This window comes from Sycon ciliatum, chromosome 12 (genome assembly GCF_964019385.1).
Source record: "Sycon ciliatum chromosome 12, ocSycCili1.1, whole genome shotgun sequence".
Classification (NCBI taxonomy): domain Eukaryota; kingdom Metazoa; phylum Porifera; class Calcarea; order Leucosolenida; family Sycettidae; genus Sycon; species Sycon ciliatum.
Window position 1 is genome coordinate 23,725,114 of NC_088654.1, and position 19,460 is coordinate 23,744,573.

Here is a 19,460-nt window from a genome sequence, read left to right on the forward strand (position 1 = left end):
ACAATGATTAAATAATATTATACATTCAATGATGTGTTACGAGAACAAAATACAGTGCCAAAATAGAATGAGGGAAGGTGAGACAATAGAAGTAAAGTGAGAGCTAAGTGCAACGGCGGGTGAGAAACTAATAATTATAACGCTAAAACTGTGTAGTGAGACAAACAATCATGCTGTGCACCTACGAAAACAATTTTAACGCAACTACATGTTTTTTCTGCTTACAAAGATCAGGCTTGTGCAAACGAATACAAACAGCCTCAAGTACTTTCAACTGACTAGCATACCGTGCACGACAAAGAACAGAAAACTAAAATCATCATACACCTGCAGACACTTAGGGTGAGACAACAAGTGAAGAAAAACGGCAGACTTCTTACGATCACAATCACCATCTGATTCCTCGTCTCCAACAACCGCAACCTCGTCCTCCGTCTCATCTCCCAACTCGTCCTCTGTGTCGTCCTCCGTGTCATTCTCCTCATCAACACCGATCGGTCCCAGGCTCGCTTCATGTTGTTTAACCTCTGTTCGTTGACTCCTCCTTTGATCTTGATGGTAAATTGTTACCATTGTTGTTGTTGTTGTTGTTGTTGTTGTTTCAAATCTTTATTCTCACGATAGCCAGTGGCCAATAAGAGATATTGTTGTTGTTGTTGTTGTTGTTGTTCCTGTTGTTGTTAAATATTATTGTGTTCCCAGTGTCCTCGCCGGTGCTTGACCTCCAGTACTGTAATAATTCATTGAATAATTAGCCGTTGATCGTCTAGGTCTTTGAATGTTGATTGTGCTACTTTCTTTGTTGAATTCCGTTCCCTTCAGCCTTCTTTCTCGTTGTTCACGTTCAGTGCTTGCCTCATCCATATAGGCACGTGCCACCGACACCACAGACTCAGCCCCAGCACTGCCGATGATAGATGTAGGTGGCGGTTCTGGGGGAGGCAACGGCAAAGACGGCGATGAGGGCATCACCTCATCACAGTGTCCACTTTGGTCTCGAGCTGAATGTTGTTGTGGTGTGTTATCTTGTGTTGTTATGGTGCATTGTGTTGTGGTGACAATATGCCCATTATTATTAGGACTTCGGCATAGAGGCAGCCATTCATGCCATGCACCAAGTCTACACCCAAGAGGAAACGGAGGGCGTCATTATGGCGGACACGGCAAATGCGTTCAATAACCTGAACCGCAATGTGGCCATCCGAAACATTCGCCACCAATGCCCCTCTCTTGCAGCAGTTGTAATCAATTCGTACCTGCGGCCCAGCAACTCAGTGTATGTGGCAGGGGAGTGTATTCTGTCCCAAGAAGGCACAACCCAGGGGGACCCCCTGGCGATGCCTTTCTATGCCCTCGGCATCCTCCCTCTTGTGAGAGCAGTGGCAACCCCGGACACCTGCCAGCTATGGTACGCGGACGATTCATCTGCAGGTTGTCGTCTTGTAGCAATTCGATCGTGGTGGGGCAAGCTGCAGGCTGAAGGTCCGTCCTACGGATATCACCTCAATGCCCGGAAGTCTGTGCTTGTTGCCAAGCCACATGCCTACGACGACGCTGTGCGCCTCTTTGCTGATACTGCCATCCAAGTAACATCTGACGGCAACCGCCACCTGGGTTCCGCTATAGGCACGCCCGACTACATCCACGGGTACATCCAGGAGAAGGCCAACGAATGGTGGAAGCAGAGTTGAGACACTCTCATCTTTCGCTCGTACCCAGCCCCAGGCAGCGTACACTGCTTTTGTTCATGCTCTCTCATGCCGCTGGACATTCTTGTGTCGCGTTCTGCAAGATGCGTCCAGTGGTCTTGATCAGTTGGAACACGCCATTGTTACCAAGCTGCTGCCAGCCCTGACTGGAGAAGAGGTCAGTCTGGAGCTGCGACGGCTGTTTGCTTTCTATTGCCTGGATGGTGCATGGCCTGGGCATCGTCAATCCAACATCTCTGACAACCCAATACGCCTCATCCCGCGCGATCACAGCGGCGCTCACCACCAACATCCTCGACCAAGACTTCAGTGTGACGGAAGCTCTTGCCAGCGTTGCCTCGGCCAAAAGGTCACAGCGTGTAGATCACCGCCAGAAAGCAAAGACCGACATTCGTGGCTTCACTGCCGACGCATCGCCCACTTTGCAGCACACGATTCAATTGGCAAGTGAACCTGGCGCCTCCAGCTGGCTCACTTGTCGTCCGCTATCCCGTCATGGATTTGTGCTATCCAAAAGCGGGTTCTGTGATGGTTTGGCACTGCGTTATGGCTGGCAGCCTTCTCGCTTACCGTCAACCTGTACCTGTGGAGCCAGTTTCACAGTGGCCCATGCCCCGACATGCTGCACTGGAGGTTTCCCGTCACTTCGACACAATGAGGTGCGGGACATAACTTCCTCGCTATTAAAACGCGTCGCGAATAGTGTCGCCATCGAGCCACACTTGCAACCGCTATCTGGTGAGCAGCTCCACTACAAGACTGCCTCCACAGAAGACCAGGTTCGACTTGATGTTGCGGCGAGTGGTGTTTGGGGGGGGTCGATTTAAGAGAGTCTTTCTCGATATCCGAGTTTTCAACCCCTTTGCTCCCTCAAATCGATCCTCTTCCATCACCGCTTGCTACCAGCGTCATGAACGTGAAAACCGAGGCGATACGAACAGCGTGTCAAGATCGAGCGCGGAACCTTCATCCCTGTGGTTTTCGCAGCAACCGGTGGTACTGGTCGAGCTGCTGCCGCTCTCCTCAAGAGATAAGCTGCAATGGTCTCTGACAAATGTGGTGAGCCATGCATGCTCTGCAGTGATGGTATGGATCCACTGCAGGTTCAGCTTTGCCCTTCTTCGTGCCAGTGTGGTGCACGACGGCTGTATTCGCACCCGGACTGGTGGCTGAGTCATCCGCTCGACTCGCTGTCTCGGAAGCTGCCATACAGCACTAGACATTAACTTTATGCTCTCTTGTTTATGACTCGTCAGCATTGCTTTATCTGGTATGGTGCAATTTGGGCGTCTGTTAACTAATCGTTTAGAAACTATATGAGAGTAATTGTGGAGCGGTCCTGAGCAATATTCCGAAAACTATTCTCAAAAAGGTCCAGCCAAATTTGAAATATTTCAAAAACCCTACGCGTCTATAGTTTTGAAATGGACTGTAGTATAGAGGATGCACGTGACGAAGTCCGTGGCGTTCGACGGACCAGCTACGAAGATGGGCTCATTCGAAAGTTTGCACAAATGTAGGCACTTCAAGTTTTTCTGAGTACCAGGGACTCAGGGCAAGGAGTCGTAAAATATTTTACGGCGCCCTGCTGAGTACAGAAGTCTACTGCATGCAGTGCCAGGCCTGCAGGCGCGGCATGCACGTGCTCAGTGTACGACGGCAAGACCCTTAAAGGGGAAGTTAAGGCAAAAATTAAAATTTCACCAGTTGTAGTCTTCGGGGTGCTGAGTCGAATGGTCTTGGTCCGAGGAAGCTGAGACGCTCCCTTCCTACTTGAATCCCAATCGAACTCGCGCATTTCCACCGAAACTGGGTGACTGCGCCCTACTAGATGGGGATTTGTATGCAAAATGTCACTAAAAGCGCCATTTCGTTCTTATAAAAGCACGGCTGACCGCGATTGGCCCATATGTTGTAGTCTTTTGGACGCTAAGTTGACTGGTTTTGGTCCGAAAAGGCTGCAATGCAGCGTTCCTCCTTTAATCCCAATCGAACATGGTTGAAGAAGCGGTCACGTGGTCCTGGGTGCCCAAATCACCTGGTCACCACGCCAGCAGGTGACAACTTTCACACCAAGGTTCAACTCGAGTGACAGGACTGCACCCAAAAAAGGTCAATTTGGGCGTCTGTTAACTAATCATTTAGAAACTATATGAGAGTAATTGTGGAGCGGTCCTGAGCAATATTCCGAAAACTATTCTAAAAAAAAATCACCTGGTCACCACGCCAGCAGGTGACAACTTTCACACCAAGGTTCAACTCGAGTGACAGGACTGCACCCAAAAAAGGTCAAAACAGGCTAGTAAGTTGTACCCTGCAGGCACGGTGACCAGGTGACTGGTGTACGCAGGAGCACGTGACCGCTTCTTCAACCATGTTCGATTGGGAATAAAGGAGGAACGCCGCATCGCAGCCTTTTCGGACCAAAACCAGTCGACTCAGCGTCCAAAAGACTACAACATATGGGCCAATCGCGGTCATCCGTGCTTTTATAAGAACGAAATGGCGCTTTTAGTGACATTTTGCATACAAATCCCCATCTAGTAGGGCGCAGTCACCCAGTTTCGGTGGAAGTGCGCGAGTTCGATTGGGATTCAAGTAGGAAGGGAGCGTCTCAGCTTCCTCGGACCACGACCATTCGACTCAGCACCCCGAAGACTACAACTGGTGAAATTTTAATTTTTCCCTTAACTTCCCCTTTAAGCCCGATTCACAACAGGGAGTAGTACAATACCGGGAGGTGACACGGGCACACATTCAGGCGGGCGAGCTTTGCCTCAGGTCACTTTTCTGTGGAGCGCTGTGTCCCGGGAAACGTCACGAACTGTCGTACTTCGCGTACCATTTATCGTAGCATTTCGTAGCATTTTTCAAAACAATTCATAGAACGACTTGAAGAGAGTGGCAGAATGCTGTCAAGAAGTTTTGTTCAAGTCTATACAAATAAATAAGTTTCAAAATTTTCGGAATGAGTTTTCCAAAGAGTTACATTAGCTAACACGTTGAGATGAAGTAGAATGGTAGACAAATAGGTATAGTTTCGAAATATCCCAACTTGGTGAGGTGTCCGAGTGGGTCCAAATGAGAAATTCAGGTTCGTGTTACACCATGTCAAGATGAGAAAATTCCATCACGTTACTTACCTAGGATAGCGTCCTCCATATTCGTCCCTTCCATCCATTTTGGGAAGTCGAGACTTGGCAGCAGTGTGGACGATGTACCAGAGTAGCTCCCAAAAAAGGCTCGAGCTGAAAAGAACAAGTGGCAGCTTGTCACGAAGGGATACGTCTGCACGTTGATCTGGTCTTCTCGTCACTATTTGAAGGTTTCTCAACGCTGTCAAAAGAGCAAAAATTTGAATTTTCGCGCGGTTTGTATTTTTTTTGTGAGGCAAAGCTCGTAATCCCGGATGTGTGCCCGTGTCATGACGTCACCTCCCGGTATTGTACTACAGTCGTCCCTCTCTAATCCGGCACTTGTTAATCCGGAACCCTTGCCAACCGGCGCACTTTCTGATGAAACCGATTTTTTTCGTTCAATTCCTACATCGTAATCCGGCACTTGAATTCCGCCTCCGGCAGTGACTTTTTGAAACGAATCGCTCAAACTGCACGTAGTTTGATTTCATAATCCGGCAGTCGTAAATCGCGTTCAGTTATCGATCGAATTCAGTTGACAACTGTACTCGACCTCGCGCGGGAGAGTTCAGTTCGGTTGGTTGTTAGGACTTTTCCGAACCCGAACTCAATTTATACAAAGAGAAAGACCAAGGAACTACAAGTTACGCTATACTGTCCACTAACACCACCAGTTACAAAACAATCAGCGACGATGCACGACACTGACCGACGGTACTGACGTTCTACAACTAACTGGCTAACAGCTCTAGCACATCTTGGATGCGCACTCCAACAGCCTTCCAACTCTGGCACAAGCATCCCGCGCACTTGCTGATGCAATTGTTTGCTTCGAACTGGAAGACATCCGTCGTTCGACCTGCATGATGTCGACTGCTTGCGTGGCCTTCTCAAGAGGGTCAATGTTGTCCAGGAGACAACTGCTAAGCAGTCAACCATACTTTCTTATTTTAGCAAGGAGTAGTGTCTTGCCAATTTTCAAGCCTGTGTGTGTGTGTGTGCGTGTGTGTGCAAGAGTACAGTCATGTGAACATGTTCTCTGTTTTACTTTATCACTTCGTCACTGTGTATATTCCTGGAGAACAGTTGAAAATATAAAGTTGTGCATCAAATACTTGGATCGACACGGAAAAACCCTGCGTTTTGACGTATGACACATGCATGCAATTGGGTAGGGCCGGGTCAGAGGGCAGGATTTCTTAATCCAGCACCCTCGTTAATCCAGCAGAAAACGCCGTAGCAAAAGGTGCCGGATTAGAGAGGGACGACTGTACTCCCTGATTCACAATACAAGTAGACTCCCTCTAATTCGAATACGGTATAATTCGAACCTTCCGTGTAATTCGAACTTTTTCGTCGTACCAATCTTCTGCAAGTCACTTCAAGTCAAAATCGAATGCATAATAATTATTCCAAGTACGAAAGGTGCGCCGGTTGGATAATTCGAACCCAGTCTTCGTACAGAAGAGCAGTTTACAGTACATTGGCTATGCTCTTTGAACGCTTATTTCGAAGTAAGATTCAGTTGCTATCCTTGTAATTCGAAGTTCATTCTTTTCTCCTTCTCTAGCCAAGAGTAGCTCAAAAATCGATCGATGGTCCGCTGCAGGATCGACTATAGCGTTCAAGAAACCCACCTTCTCTCGAAATTTGGTTCAAGCCCGTGCAAGGCAAATTGCAAAGGTTTGATTGAAGACGACTTCTTCCAGGTGGCTGACTCTCTTCGCGGATCTCGATGGCCTTTCTTGCCGCGCCAGCTCGTGCGCGGAGATGTTGGCGCACAACAACACTATGGTCGTAAATATTGTCTATGCCTATGCTTCGCTTCCGTTCTTCAGAACGACGTGCTGCTGTCCGACAGCCTTTCATGACGCGGATTAGGCAGCACAGTTCTTTTCCGTTGAAATTGTTTCAGGAAAGCTGCAGTGACTGACAAACTTCTTCACTAGAAGTAGAAGATGAAGATAATAATGTCAAATGATTTTGTGTCGATCCAGTGTTTTGATGATCTGTTGTACATGACCGGTACGACCACCTAACTTGTTTTGCGGCACGCTAAGTTATACTCCCTCGAATCTCGTCTCAACTTGAGGCTTTTTATTTTTGTTTTCCGCTGTATTCATCAGCTTACAAGTCCTCTTCTTTCCTCAATGTTCACCCTCCAGTCGGCTGCTACTTGCACCGAGAGGCGCACTAGAGGGCAATCATTCTCTTCACTTTCTTTGCCCGCTGCTACCACTAGATATGGCATGTTCTCCATTTCTTTCCTTGGCGCTGATAGGTGGAATTCTCTGCCTGTCTCGTGTCGTCAGGTTGAGCATCTATCCGTTTTTGTTTCGCTCTGTAAAGAGCACTTAGGGTTCCCTGTAACAAGACGGCAACGTCTGTAGGGCCTTCCCTATCAAAATAATAAATTCTACTACTACTACTACTACTACCTATCTTTCGTTGATGCTAATCAGGGAGTCGTCAAATACCGGGAGTGGAAACGAGATGCGCGAGCGTGATCCATGCTCGCCTCGCGCTGGATCATGGAGCACGCCGATTTTTTTCAAATAATCTTTTTTGTGCCACATTCACCAATTCCGCGGGATTTTCAAAATGTCAAAATTTATTTTGGTTCTTCCTGCAAGCGGAGCAGTTTAGACGTCTCCATACATAAACCTCGTCAGATTTCCGCTTCCCTTTTGTAGCACTCTTCGTCGTGGATTCGTCGGCAGTGCATGGTCATGCTGGACAGGGAGATATCGGTAGCCATTTTACGGCTGATGTTTTAGGAACTTGGGCGAGAGGTGAGTAAAACCAAGCTTTATCGAGTGAATACTTCTATCACTGAATAGCTTTGTTTTGGTTTGTTACACATGCATGCTGCATGTACGGAGCATTCGATTTATCAACCTGCAGTCAAGTACAGACCCAGGGAAGCTTCTCTTTTACTTGCCCAATGATCGTGCATAAAATTTTATGTGAAACTCGTAAAAAGAAATGCAATGGTAGATTTAAGAAACTATGTGATGGTCAGGAATCAGGATACACATGGCATTCTCTACCTGAATGAATACTTGTGACAATCTTAATATAGAATTACTGCGCTGTTTTCCGTGTGCGTTTTGTCCAGACCTGGAGACCACATCAGCTGTGTTTTCAAGTTTAATTTGCGGTACAGTAGTGGCAAGAAAGCCGTCCATCATGCCAGCATCATCCGCAGCAGCAACAGCAGCAGCACCCCAGCCCACCGCCATAGTCAACTGCACTGCAGAGACACCTAAAAGATACCATTGTGGTTGGTGTGTTGTTGCGGTGAGAAGAGAACTGGAAGCTAGCAGAAAGCCTGAGTTAACTAGCCTCAAGCCGGTGTTGGCGACTTTCGGCCATGAAATTCTGGCCAACATGTCTCCGAATCTACCAAACTTTGAAAAGATAATTGAATCTGAGACACATGAGCATCCACCGTGTGTGTGCATGCACAGTGTGGGCATGTCAGTATGTGTGTGTGTGTGCTGCCAAAGATGGCTCTCTCGTCGTGCCGATTGAATATGGTCCCTGACCTCTTGGCAGACTGCCGACTTTCTGCCGTCGCTTTCATGTTGTCGGCCCCGCAAGGGGACAGGTGACTGTAATGGCAGTGTTTACCAGGACCAGGTGTGTGTGTGTGTATGTGTGTGAATGTGCGTGCATGCGCAGTTCGTGCATGCCGTGTGTGTGCATGTGCAGTTTGTGCATGCCAGTGAGTGGGTGCGTGCATGTACGCATGCGTAACTGCTGACACCCAAAGTTGGCAAAGAGAAGCGAGACAGAAAGAGAGAGGGATTTAGAACAGTTTAATTCGGTGTGCATTGTCAATTCTGTGATACTCGCCACAATCGGCCAAATCTGTAATTGGATTCTCAGTGTTGGTGGTGCATATACGTTGTCATGCTTCCTCTTGACATGAGACATACTGAAAGCGGTGATGTTCTCTTACACTGAAGAAGAAAATAAGAGAAATTCCTTGACTTTATAATAATGTGGTCGTCATTAAAAAACAATAATGTTTTAGAAACAAAGGGTCCCTCAAAAAGTCAGTGGCATATCATCTTACACCGAGAAAATTCACAGGTAGCACCTATATGGAAAGAACAATGGTTACGAGAAGTTTTTTCGTGGGTCGAACCAAGTGGCTTTGATTACTGAGGCTGAGCTATTTTCCTCGATAAATTACATAAAAAGTCACGTCACTATCCGCGCGTGAATCGGGCCTCCAGTCATACATCGCAACACTGCGATAACGCCTACCGATAAATTAGGTGTCCTCCTACTAGTAAACGAGCAGACCACTGCAAATATCTCTGTATACACGTTCTGATGGACGCTTTCTCCCAAAAAATACTCAAGGCTACATTTGACGACGCTGAGGTACTCAAGGCACTGCAAAAATTTTGCGCGAGGCGAGCATGGATAATCAAGATTAACGGCGTTTCCACTCCCGGTATTTGACGACTCCCTGATGCTAATAAAAAATAATGTGCAAAAAATATTCAGCATGCGATTTCAAGGATTTTGACATACATATCAGTGCATGGGGCTGCATTTAGAAGTTCCGGATAATTAGAAGTTAGGGCTTGGCAATTTGAGGTTCGAATTAAAGGGAGTCTACCTGTACAACTTTCTGCGACGCGCGATTTGCGACAGTTGCGACAAGAAAATGCCTGTCGCAAGCTGTCGCAGAAGTTGAAGAAAGTTCAACTTTTGCGACATACACAAATGGAGTACAGTTTCGACCCTGGGTGCACTTGCAGTGCACGTGCATAGTACTACTTGTGCATGAGGATGTCGCAAACATGAAGAATATTGTGAACCGTGTGTCGCTGTCGCAGCTCGTCGCATGTGTCGCATGTTGTATTGTGAATCGGCCTTTACCCTCTTGACGACAATAAACAGGTGCCACAAAATGCACTACGTGGCACTACACTGAGCTGTAGGGTGATTGCAAAGAAAAAGATTTTCGTTGTTCAGCCCTTTTTCCGTGGAAAGTTCTTACAACTTCCGTTGCTCCAGGCCATAGTGGCCAAATCTTACGAATTTTCGTGTAGCGCATCCTTTCTAGTGTTTCCACTTGAACTGCCATCTAGCCTCGACATGCACCGGGCAATAATCTTTCCAGTCAGCAAACACAGAAAAACACAATACTGGCTTTCTACAATCTTGTTTCACTGCGGAAGAATCAGATGGACATTCAAACTAAAGCTCGAGTCTTGAAATCGGTACAGTTGGAAGAAAATAATTTATTCGTACACCCAAGACTTCTGGGTGGAGGTCCAGTTGACAAGCTCTTCCTTCTTGAACCACAGGTCAATCTCCTTGTTGGCGCTCTCGACGGAGTCGCTGCCGTGGCAGATGTTGCTGCACACCAGAGAAAGTCAAATGAACACAAACATGATGTTACAAGTGCCTGAAGTGAACCAAAGACCAGTTAGCTAACCAGGAGAGGCAAACACGGAATCTCCGACGGCAGTCAACACAGCCAGCTCCAATGATACAGTCAACTTAAAAACACCTGGCCTGGCTGAGATACACCAAGCTACGAAACAAGAGACACCCTATGCCAAGCAATGTGCCACTGTATGCAAGTTCAGTACAAAAGTAGCCTTCCCAGGCGATGGTACAATACCCACACACCCACATCTGCTACGAAGAATACATAAACCAGGGTGTGTAAGTCCACATATGGTGCAAGACAGCGTAATTCCGCCGTTTACTTCTTCATACAGCTAAGAGAGGAGCATGCAACTGTGTTCTTTTCTATGGGTCAGATGCACGGTGCGCTGCCTCCATTCATAAAGCGACACCCGTACACTGCGGAAAAGAACACACTTCCTCACGTGGCTTGAAACCAACTACCAGGTGGAACAGAGTTCATGCACTCCAAATTTAGAGAGATGTCATCGGTACTTGAATGAATCAAGCCAAAACAGGTGTGCTGGTACGAGAACTTGGGGGCTTGAGAGAGTAAGAGTACAAGGAATGATGTGAGCCAGCTTGGTAATGAAAGCAGTGCACTGCACTCTGATACACAAGCACAGTTGCACACTCTTGGCCATGGACTCTTGACACTGTCAAGTCTACTTGAACGTGCTTATAATTAAGCCATGTATGCTATTTCACAACACTGTACAGGCAGAAATTTTAGTCTGTCAATAATGTCGTCCACCTCAAAGAAAAGGAGTGGGTCCGGTTGAAAATTGCGTCCATGGACCATGAGTGTATTGAAAAACTGGCCAAATCGACATTACTCCGGCACTCTATTCAGTCCAAAAACTCCTTGGACGAAATTAATTTCTAGACGAATATCTCTGCTTATACAGTACTGGAACTATTATGGGTTCAGTGGGCCAGGGAGTTTGACTAAAAGTAAGACGGAGAGGCGAATATGGAAAGGCAGCATTGTCCAAGTGTAGATTCACAGTACGTACCGGCCAACCTGGATGCAGAGGTCACCACGGATGGTTCCTGGTGCGGAGTCAGCCTAGAGAAACACAGCACATGGGAAGCAAGCAGACACAATGTCAGAATCGAGCACTGCTCGACAATCATAAGCAATACAGTAGAACCTGTCAAGGTGATCACTCACATAGGGTGACCACCCGGCTTACAAGACACAAGCTAGCAATGGAACTAGGCCGAATCAAGCTGTAACTGTTTCATGGCTATCTGCCAATCATCAGACAACAATGATGATACTGGGGGAACGTACCTAGGGTTATATGCATAAAGCTTTTGGTGACTTAGAAGACCAAGAAATGATTTGCCAGTGAAATGACCGCAGATAAGGAGGCCACCTGTACACAGCGACCACAATTTGAAGCTCCCTAGAACAGACGGCTTAGACAGGTTTCACTTGACTTGGGTGCGCTCTTTTCGCACGCCGGTTGCGAGTTCTAACTGCCTGGCAGAACTTCTTTACTGAAACTCGTCAAATTAACAATGCGTTCACTCATGCAGGTCTCAACAGCGAATACTACGATAGCACAGAACAGATGGGAATGCCTTTACTACGTACTGGGTTGGTGGCTCCGAGCATGACACGTCCAGTCTTGACAGCGTTCAAACCTTCCCACACCTACAACGTAGCAACAACAACACACACACGGAAAAGAAGCAAAACACGCTGTTCATGAAACAGGAATGACAAGCATCGGAATCCAGCTGCTCTGCGTACAGTAAACACCGGCGAGCAAACTTGAAATGATGATACAGGACGACTTCAAAATACGGCACAGTCTAAGGACACAAGGACAGTACATATGAACAACTCACCATGGCGCACACTGGGCCGGATGCCATGTACTTGACGAGACCGGGGAAGAAGGGACGGGCCTTCAGGTCGTCGTAGTGCTTCTCCAGATGTGCGACATCCGACTGCAAGGAGCAAAACACAAGAGCGGCAGCTTCGGTAAGAAACACAAACCCAGACATACTAGCCCGCAGTGTTTTTTGGTGTCTGTACAAAATTGAGTTTGGCCTGGAGAAAAGGAATGTTTAGCCCCTAAAAATGCCTAAAAATTGGCGGTATATTCAGGCCCTCTGCCCTTTCCTTGAAATAAAAAAGAATCCGCAGTGTACAACACGTAAACGTCGAGTGCATCTCAACATGCAGGTACAAAGACATCACAATACAGCAAAATCTGCCAAGACTGCCATTCTGATCAGGCGACAACTTGTCCATGAGGACCGCAGAATCTAGGACCATGGGATGTGATTTCATGTCAACTGGCCATGTATAGGGAGGAGACACCATTTGTAAAGTTCCCTGAGCAGTCAGCCTAGACATGTGTTTCCTGTACTTCTCAATAGTAAAGTTGGTTGCTCCCCACACCAGATGTCGCGCTTTTCTATACACTTGACTCTCACTAGCAAGAGTACTAGTATAAGACCGGGTAACAGAGTGAACTCCACATGGGTTCGCCATGGGGCGGGGGCAGCCAATACTCACATCACACGGTGTACTGTTCATGCTCCCAGCCTGGTTTTTCGCAAGCAGTGGAGTAGAAAACAAAATACCACTCCATCTCCCTAACTGAAACCCAGCATACATGCTGGTACGAAACATACTTGAAACGCGGGATGAGAGTTTTCACCATCATTTACCCCCCCCCCCCCCCCCCCCCCCCCAACACGCAGAGTTGCAACATTGGGGAGTGATATACTTTCGACAACAATAACACAGAAAGGGTTTGCTCCCCACACCGGAGCTCGCGCTATTCCGCCGACGCTACTTGACTGACTCACGACTAGCGGAATAGCGCGAGCTCCGGTGTGGGGAGCAAACCCTTTCTTACAAATCATCACCAAAGTCGCAAACACTACTTTGAACAATAACACACATACTATAATTCAATGTCCACCAGTTGTTGGTTTTTTCCTTTTAACGCCATAGGACATATTTGCTTCAAATTCCCTGCCCATGGTCATCCCTAGAAGAAAAGTACCGGTATATGAGTGTACACATTTAATTTTGCCGGTCATTGGGCTCCTGTAAGGTTTTGGCGACCTTCAACTTCAAGCTAGCTCACCATCACCACTCAGGATTTTAGACGTCACTGTAATCGAGTGTGCTTATGTTTCATTGGAAGAGTTCTTCAGCCTGTCCCCACAGGATACCGAGATTCCGCAGCCGCCCAATTTTCCGCGTTTTCGAGAGATTTCGATAAAACCCGCGTTATTCATGGGAATGAACAAAAAAATAGTACATGATGTTGAAAACGTACTACAAAGTCGTACCGGTGCACAACTTTGTACGACAAAGTTGTATACTTGCATGCTTTAAAAGTTGTACAAATGACATATAATTTGTGCGTAACGACCGCATTATACCGCAATTTGCCGCATAATGGCCTGTTTTCGCCCGCATAATTATGCGCATAATTTTAGGAGTTTGTCCGCGTTATTCTGCAGGGACAGTCCAGCCCCCTCCGATAAGTCTTGCACTGTTTCACAGCTACCAGTATGACATTGCAAAAGGGTTGCACATTCTACCCGCATAGCAGTTTTGTGTGGAGGTAAAAAAAAAGACAACGAAATAGCGTGGCAGCGAGAAGTATTACGGTAAGTACAATGTATGATATAAGTAAGCCTTGTCTGATAGAATAACATGTTGATTGGTTGACAGCATGTTGTGGCTGATACCGGGGCCTGACCCCGTACAGTTCGAATGGTCGCAAGACCGGGGCTCTGCCAACCGATGATGGTCGTAGTCAGAAGCACTGTTTTCAACGCAGTGCGTCTTCGGCCTTGTAACACGCTGTAACATCATCGTTACATGCTGTCAACCGATCAACAAAACAGTGCAATGACAGAGTGACCCTAAACTCGAGCAAAACATGTTGTACACATTTTTTGTAGAAATAATTGTATTGGATCAAGCACGTGAACACAATTTATGAGCAAAGCACTCTCCGGTACACTGTCTTTTCGATCAGGGTTAGAACGGTGCCCAGGGCCAGGGCCAGGACTAGTACAGTAGTAGTAAGCGCACACACAGTTCAAGCAGAACGAGTGGGCACAAGTGGAAAATGAGCGTAGAACCAGGAAATGAATGGCCACAACCCACGTGGAAGAACACAAAATAAAGCACACTTCACAAAGCCCCTGAAAATTACCTGCTGGAACTTCATGGCAACGAGCTTGAAGCCCTTGCGCTCGAATCGTCCGAGGATCTCACCAATGAGTCCACGCTGGACGCCATCGGGCTTGATCATGATGAAGGTACGTTCGTCAGACATGATGGAAGTTGATTGCAGCAACAAAGACAACAATCCAGAAGAAAGAAAACAGTAGAACGGGCCAGCTAAAATCCACGGAGGCGAAAGTACAACAAATTTGGGGTTCGTTCAGTCCACACGCATGCGCGGTAACCTTGGTTACCTAGAAACTCAGCAAAAATTATTAATTTTTCATTTTCACGAATCAGTGCATTATAATCAGGGGATCAAACTAGGGAGGTGACACGGCACAGAAATTCGTGTCACAGGGCCTAGCAAAAAAAATTAAAAAATCAAAGCCAAACAACCCAAAACGCAGAGAAAATGCATCCGTTGCCATGGCAACCAGAACCTAAAATGGCCGCCATGCCGTGGTGATCACAAAAATAGTGTTATTTTCCACAGGGAGTAGTACGAGGTGAATAGCAATTTCTGGACACGAAAATAAAATAGAGGCCCACTGGCCGTGTGTTTTACATTTTTCATATCTTTTTGTATCTATTGTATGGCCTAATCCTTCATCTTTCCAAATATGTGACAATTGCTCATGCTGTGATCCCAGAGACTTTATAGCAGGATGTTTTCGACGGGCCAATTTTTTGGCCTAAATTTCAGTGTATGGAATTCTGGACATGAAAGTAAAATAGCGTCAATAGGCATCCTATACTCCACCATTTTTGTTATTTTTTCTATTGGTGGACTGCAGTTGGCCTCTTCACACTTCCAGCCAACAGGTCCAAGACTATACAGCGTCTGAAGTGGAGTGCACATGGGGAAGCCAACGATTCGTCCATTACTTCTTATTTTACTCAAAATTCAAAATTCTCATGCGACATAGTACCACAAAACTCGTTGAAATGCCTCCCAAGAAAAGGCTATCAACAAGGCACCGACACGAGGAGAAACTACAACAGCCCAGCTGTCAACTACAACAAGAAAAAACTTCATCAACCTGACTGACTTGACTCTACACGCGACAAAATATTATTTTACCCGAAATGTCCAGAAATGTACAATGTCCAGAAATAGCAATTCACCTCGTACAATACCATTAGGGAGGTTTAGTCCCACGCAGGGAGTCGTACTCAAACTAGTTTGAGTACGACTCCCTGGTCCCACGTAATCCGTGGGTACTTTACGTGGGTGTACCACGTGATACTCAGTGACCCACGTACAGACGTTTTCTGATTCACGACATGCCGTGTAGAGGTATATTATGGCACCGCAGGCCGCGCACCTGAGGGCCTTTCTGGAAGCCTTACTCGATCGGATAGAGCGAAACTGAGCACCCTGGGATGCGAGCAGTTTTTAGTACTCCCGGGTCCAAAATCTCACCACCAGGCCGGGCTGATCAAAACGTCTGCCGGGTCTGCAGCCTACAAACGTGGATCTGCCGACACTGTGCTGTCGACGACATGTCCGGCAAGGGGTCCTTGCGTGAAAGCAAGGAACGCTTTTTTTTTTAGAAAGGAAGCTTCTTCTCCAAAATTTAAAAAATTTTGAAAATTATTCCTTCTGAAAATATCATCGCGTTCTTGACCTCGAAGCTGACTGCTGAATGCGATTAAGAAAGACGATTCCTGAAGATGCACCAGACTGATTCTGGCAAGCCGTCTGTCGTCTGGATATGCACTGTTGTTCGTCATGGTCAGCAATCTTCTACGTTCGTCCTTTCGTTTTCCTGACCACGATGATGACAAGCAGCTCTCATGCTCAGGTTAGTGCTACTTGTATGTCTGGTCGCACAACACATCTGAGATGCACCCACTGACGTTATCGTACTGAAGAATGCAGCAAGGGTTCCTCGGATTCTCTTGATTTCGGAACAAATTTCCTTCGCTTTCACCCTCTCCGTCTCTTCCCCATGCCCTCCATGCATGCACGATCGAGTCTGCATTTCAAATGTTGTTTTTACTTTGGCAGTGCGTTCGATAACGTTAGGATAGTCTAAGTTAGGTGTTCTTCTCTCCAGGCTTATTGGGCCTGTACAAATTCTAAAAAACAGCTTCCAAATGCTAAACGCAGGTCCCTATGAATACGGTTCTGCTGGGCAATGATGTTTGCACCAATCTACACTCTATGCAGCTGTCACAGCAGCGACAACTGATCCTCTCTCTCTCTCTGATCACTATTTGATAAAGCCAATCTTTAAATCGCTGTTGCACAGGATCTCGGGTGGGAAGAAGCGATGAATCGATACATGGCAGTGTGAATAAAAGAAGAACAAATTCACAGTGGACGTGAGACTCGGTTAGAAAGACTGAGTTTCTGCACTCGTAAGAACGTCACACCCCGGGGATCATGATAAAGAAAATATAGTCGTGAAAATGACTGAAAGAACCAAAAAAGTATTTGATCTTCCAGCCAGCTTAGCCTGGCACAACCATACTAGCAGTGCTACCAAGTACCAGCCCTCCATATTTTTCTGTATTTGTACGGAAAATCACTCCTTGTCCGCACTACAGAATTTGAGCAAATGGTATAGAAAATCGAAGAGGATCAATCAGCTGTGTAGAAGCATTGCAAGTGTAAGCTGAGCGATGAATAGTCTTGTACCAAAGCGAGTGCATGCCGTACCACGACAACATGTACATGTAGCACAACAAATAATGTCGTGAGTGCAAGTCACACATGTTTTACACTACCAAATGCAGCCACTGACATGCATGTGCGTGTCAAAAAACCTTTGTAGTGCAAGTATGCATGCAATGTACACGGCAGTACGCAACACACTGCAAGATACGGAAAATCAGACTGAGTCTGAGTACGCAAAACAGACTCAATTGGTGGGCAGCTCTGTACTGGCCTGTACGGAGGGAGTGAATCTCAATGTATGCAATGCACGCACTTCGGCCGACAGTGAAAACTATGCTAGTCGCGTAGGTTTGCAGGATGAATGTGAGTCCTTTAAGACAAGCGCCTGAGTGGAGTAGCCCACCGAAAGAAGAGTACTTGACACCGCGAAGTAGAGTCTGCGCATACAACAGTGAGGGGGTAAAATTAGCTATGACTGATTCTGCATGTGTGTCACATTACTCTAGCAGATAGGCACACGTGTTGTTCCAAAAAGATGTTTATGTCAGTGTCTGAATATATCATGTACCAGGTAATATTGTTGCCAGGATCTCACGGTGCGAGTCAGACTTGGATATGGTATCAATTAGGGGTGAACCGATTACACTTTTCAACTATCGGTTAACCTACCCTTGCATCGATTCGATTATCGATTATGATATCGATTACTGTGTCCTAGAAATTGTCGCGCCAGACCAGCACAAAGCATGCCGTGTTGACACACATGCAGATAAACCCCGTACTCTACACAATGCAGTGGCACATCACGTGCAGGTGCAGACAGTCAGTTTTTTTAAGTTTTTTTCACAGCCCTACTGGAAAACATATGGACAACAAAAAGAAACGAGGAAAAGGACAAAGTATAGTATCTAGTAGTGCTGTACATGACATCTTTTGATTCTCGCAAACGTTTTCTTTTTTTTAGAATCGCGTAATCGAAACAGACAGCGTAATCGAAATCGTTTCCTTGTAATGATCGATTAGACGGATAACCGATATAATCGTTTCAGCCCTATTATCAATAATTATCATACATCACCACCCAAAGTAAAATAGCCGAAGGGCCCGTTTATGTGGTGGTGTATGATTTCGTGAGCAAGATGAAGTGGCTACAGATGTGTTTTATATAACACCCTAAGAAAAGATCATCAATACTGGGGAAAGTGATTCTGGTAGCGTGTTGTATCCAGTGTGGCATGACAGAGACTCCCTCGATTTAGGCTAAGGCCTGTGGAGAATCCATTTAATACATAAATACAATACATACAGGCATCGCAACCTTCGGATTATATGCACTTTTGCTTGCCTCCTGGAGTGTGGTTGTACCTTGGTTCAGTAGACTTTGTTTTTCGAATTCGTTTTTATAACATTAGGTTTCTTTGTGTTGCTGCTATGTCTTTTCATGTGTTTTACAGGATTGCCATCTGTTGATGAATACCACTCTGAGGCACTCTCACGAGCGAAGGTGTTTGAGAATCCATGTCAGAATGATGGTCGTGTTGGCCTAAAGGTGCATTACATTGCCGATACTCGCCACCTCCACCCTGGAACATGTTCAATTTCTGTTTCTCGCATGGAAGAACCGAACAGGTTGTTTTCCTGCCTCAGTGGACCACTCAAGACTAAACAGCACTGATGGAAGAAGATTTGCCGTGAATCTCGTTCACATAATCAGCCTGTTTAATTGCTGTACTGAGGTGACTGCTTCATAACAATGACCAAGCAACATTAATTTTTGCATAGTACTGCAGCGCCCCTAAAATTGGAGAATATCGAATTTCTCTTATAGCATTGTGATTCATTTGTGAATAAAAATCACTACTCTTTTTGAGAGCATAGCAATGACAGAGTTGGTTTGATGTATGACAAAAATGGAGCCGCTTTTTAAACCTGTACTTTAATCAGTACCGCCGGAAGCAGCTTTTGATTGGTCCGGTAGTTTCATGGCCTTTTATACTTTGTGTGTGATATGGCAGGTACACACGTCCATCACAGCAGGAAACATTTGTTGGTGGCCAACAAGTTGGTCCGGTGATAACCTGACCAACCAGACTGGTTCCGGCGGGCCTGATAATTGTGGGGTTCATGAGTAGCTCAAGTACTTTGCATGGTTTTGGACATGTCCTCAGTTGAAACCGACTTCCCCAAGCGTTCTCTGAGGGGACCGAGGTCTACTCTATCAGTTCATGTATTCTGTGAAGTGACATGACCATTCGTGGGGACCTTGCTCATAACTGCAAAAGTCCGAATCAATTGAACGTTGTACATGTGCATGTAGTGAAGGCCACATGCAAAATGCT

General features: G+C 46.3%; 1 protein-coding gene and 1 long non-coding RNA gene across 2 annotated transcripts; one reads left to right on the plus strand and one right to left on the minus strand.

The window, feature by feature from the left end:
- Window positions 1-7,311: 7,311 nt before the first annotated feature.
- On the plus strand, window positions 7,312-8,282 carry LOC135828969 (uncharacterized). The gene is made up of 2 exons (XR_010555779.1): window positions 7,312-7,638; window positions 7,965-8,282. It is a non-coding gene; the product is annotated as an uncharacterized LOC135828969 (long non-coding RNA).
- A 1,732-nt stretch (window positions 8,283-10,014) lies between these two features.
- On the minus strand, window positions 10,015-14,684 carry LOC135828968 (nucleoside diphosphate kinase B-like). Its single transcript, XM_065341406.1, has 5 exons — window positions 14,485-14,684; window positions 12,143-12,244; window positions 11,886-11,945; window positions 11,299-11,351; window positions 10,015-10,228 (listed from the first exon to the last, which is right to left on the minus strand). The coding sequence occupies exons 1-5, from the start codon at window positions 14,605-14,607 to the stop codon at window positions 10,111-10,113; spliced, it is 456 nt and encodes a 151-aa protein (XP_065197478.1). The 5' UTR covers window positions 14,608-14,684; the 3' UTR covers window positions 10,015-10,110.
- Between the last annotated feature and the right edge of the window lie 4,776 nt (window positions 14,685-19,460).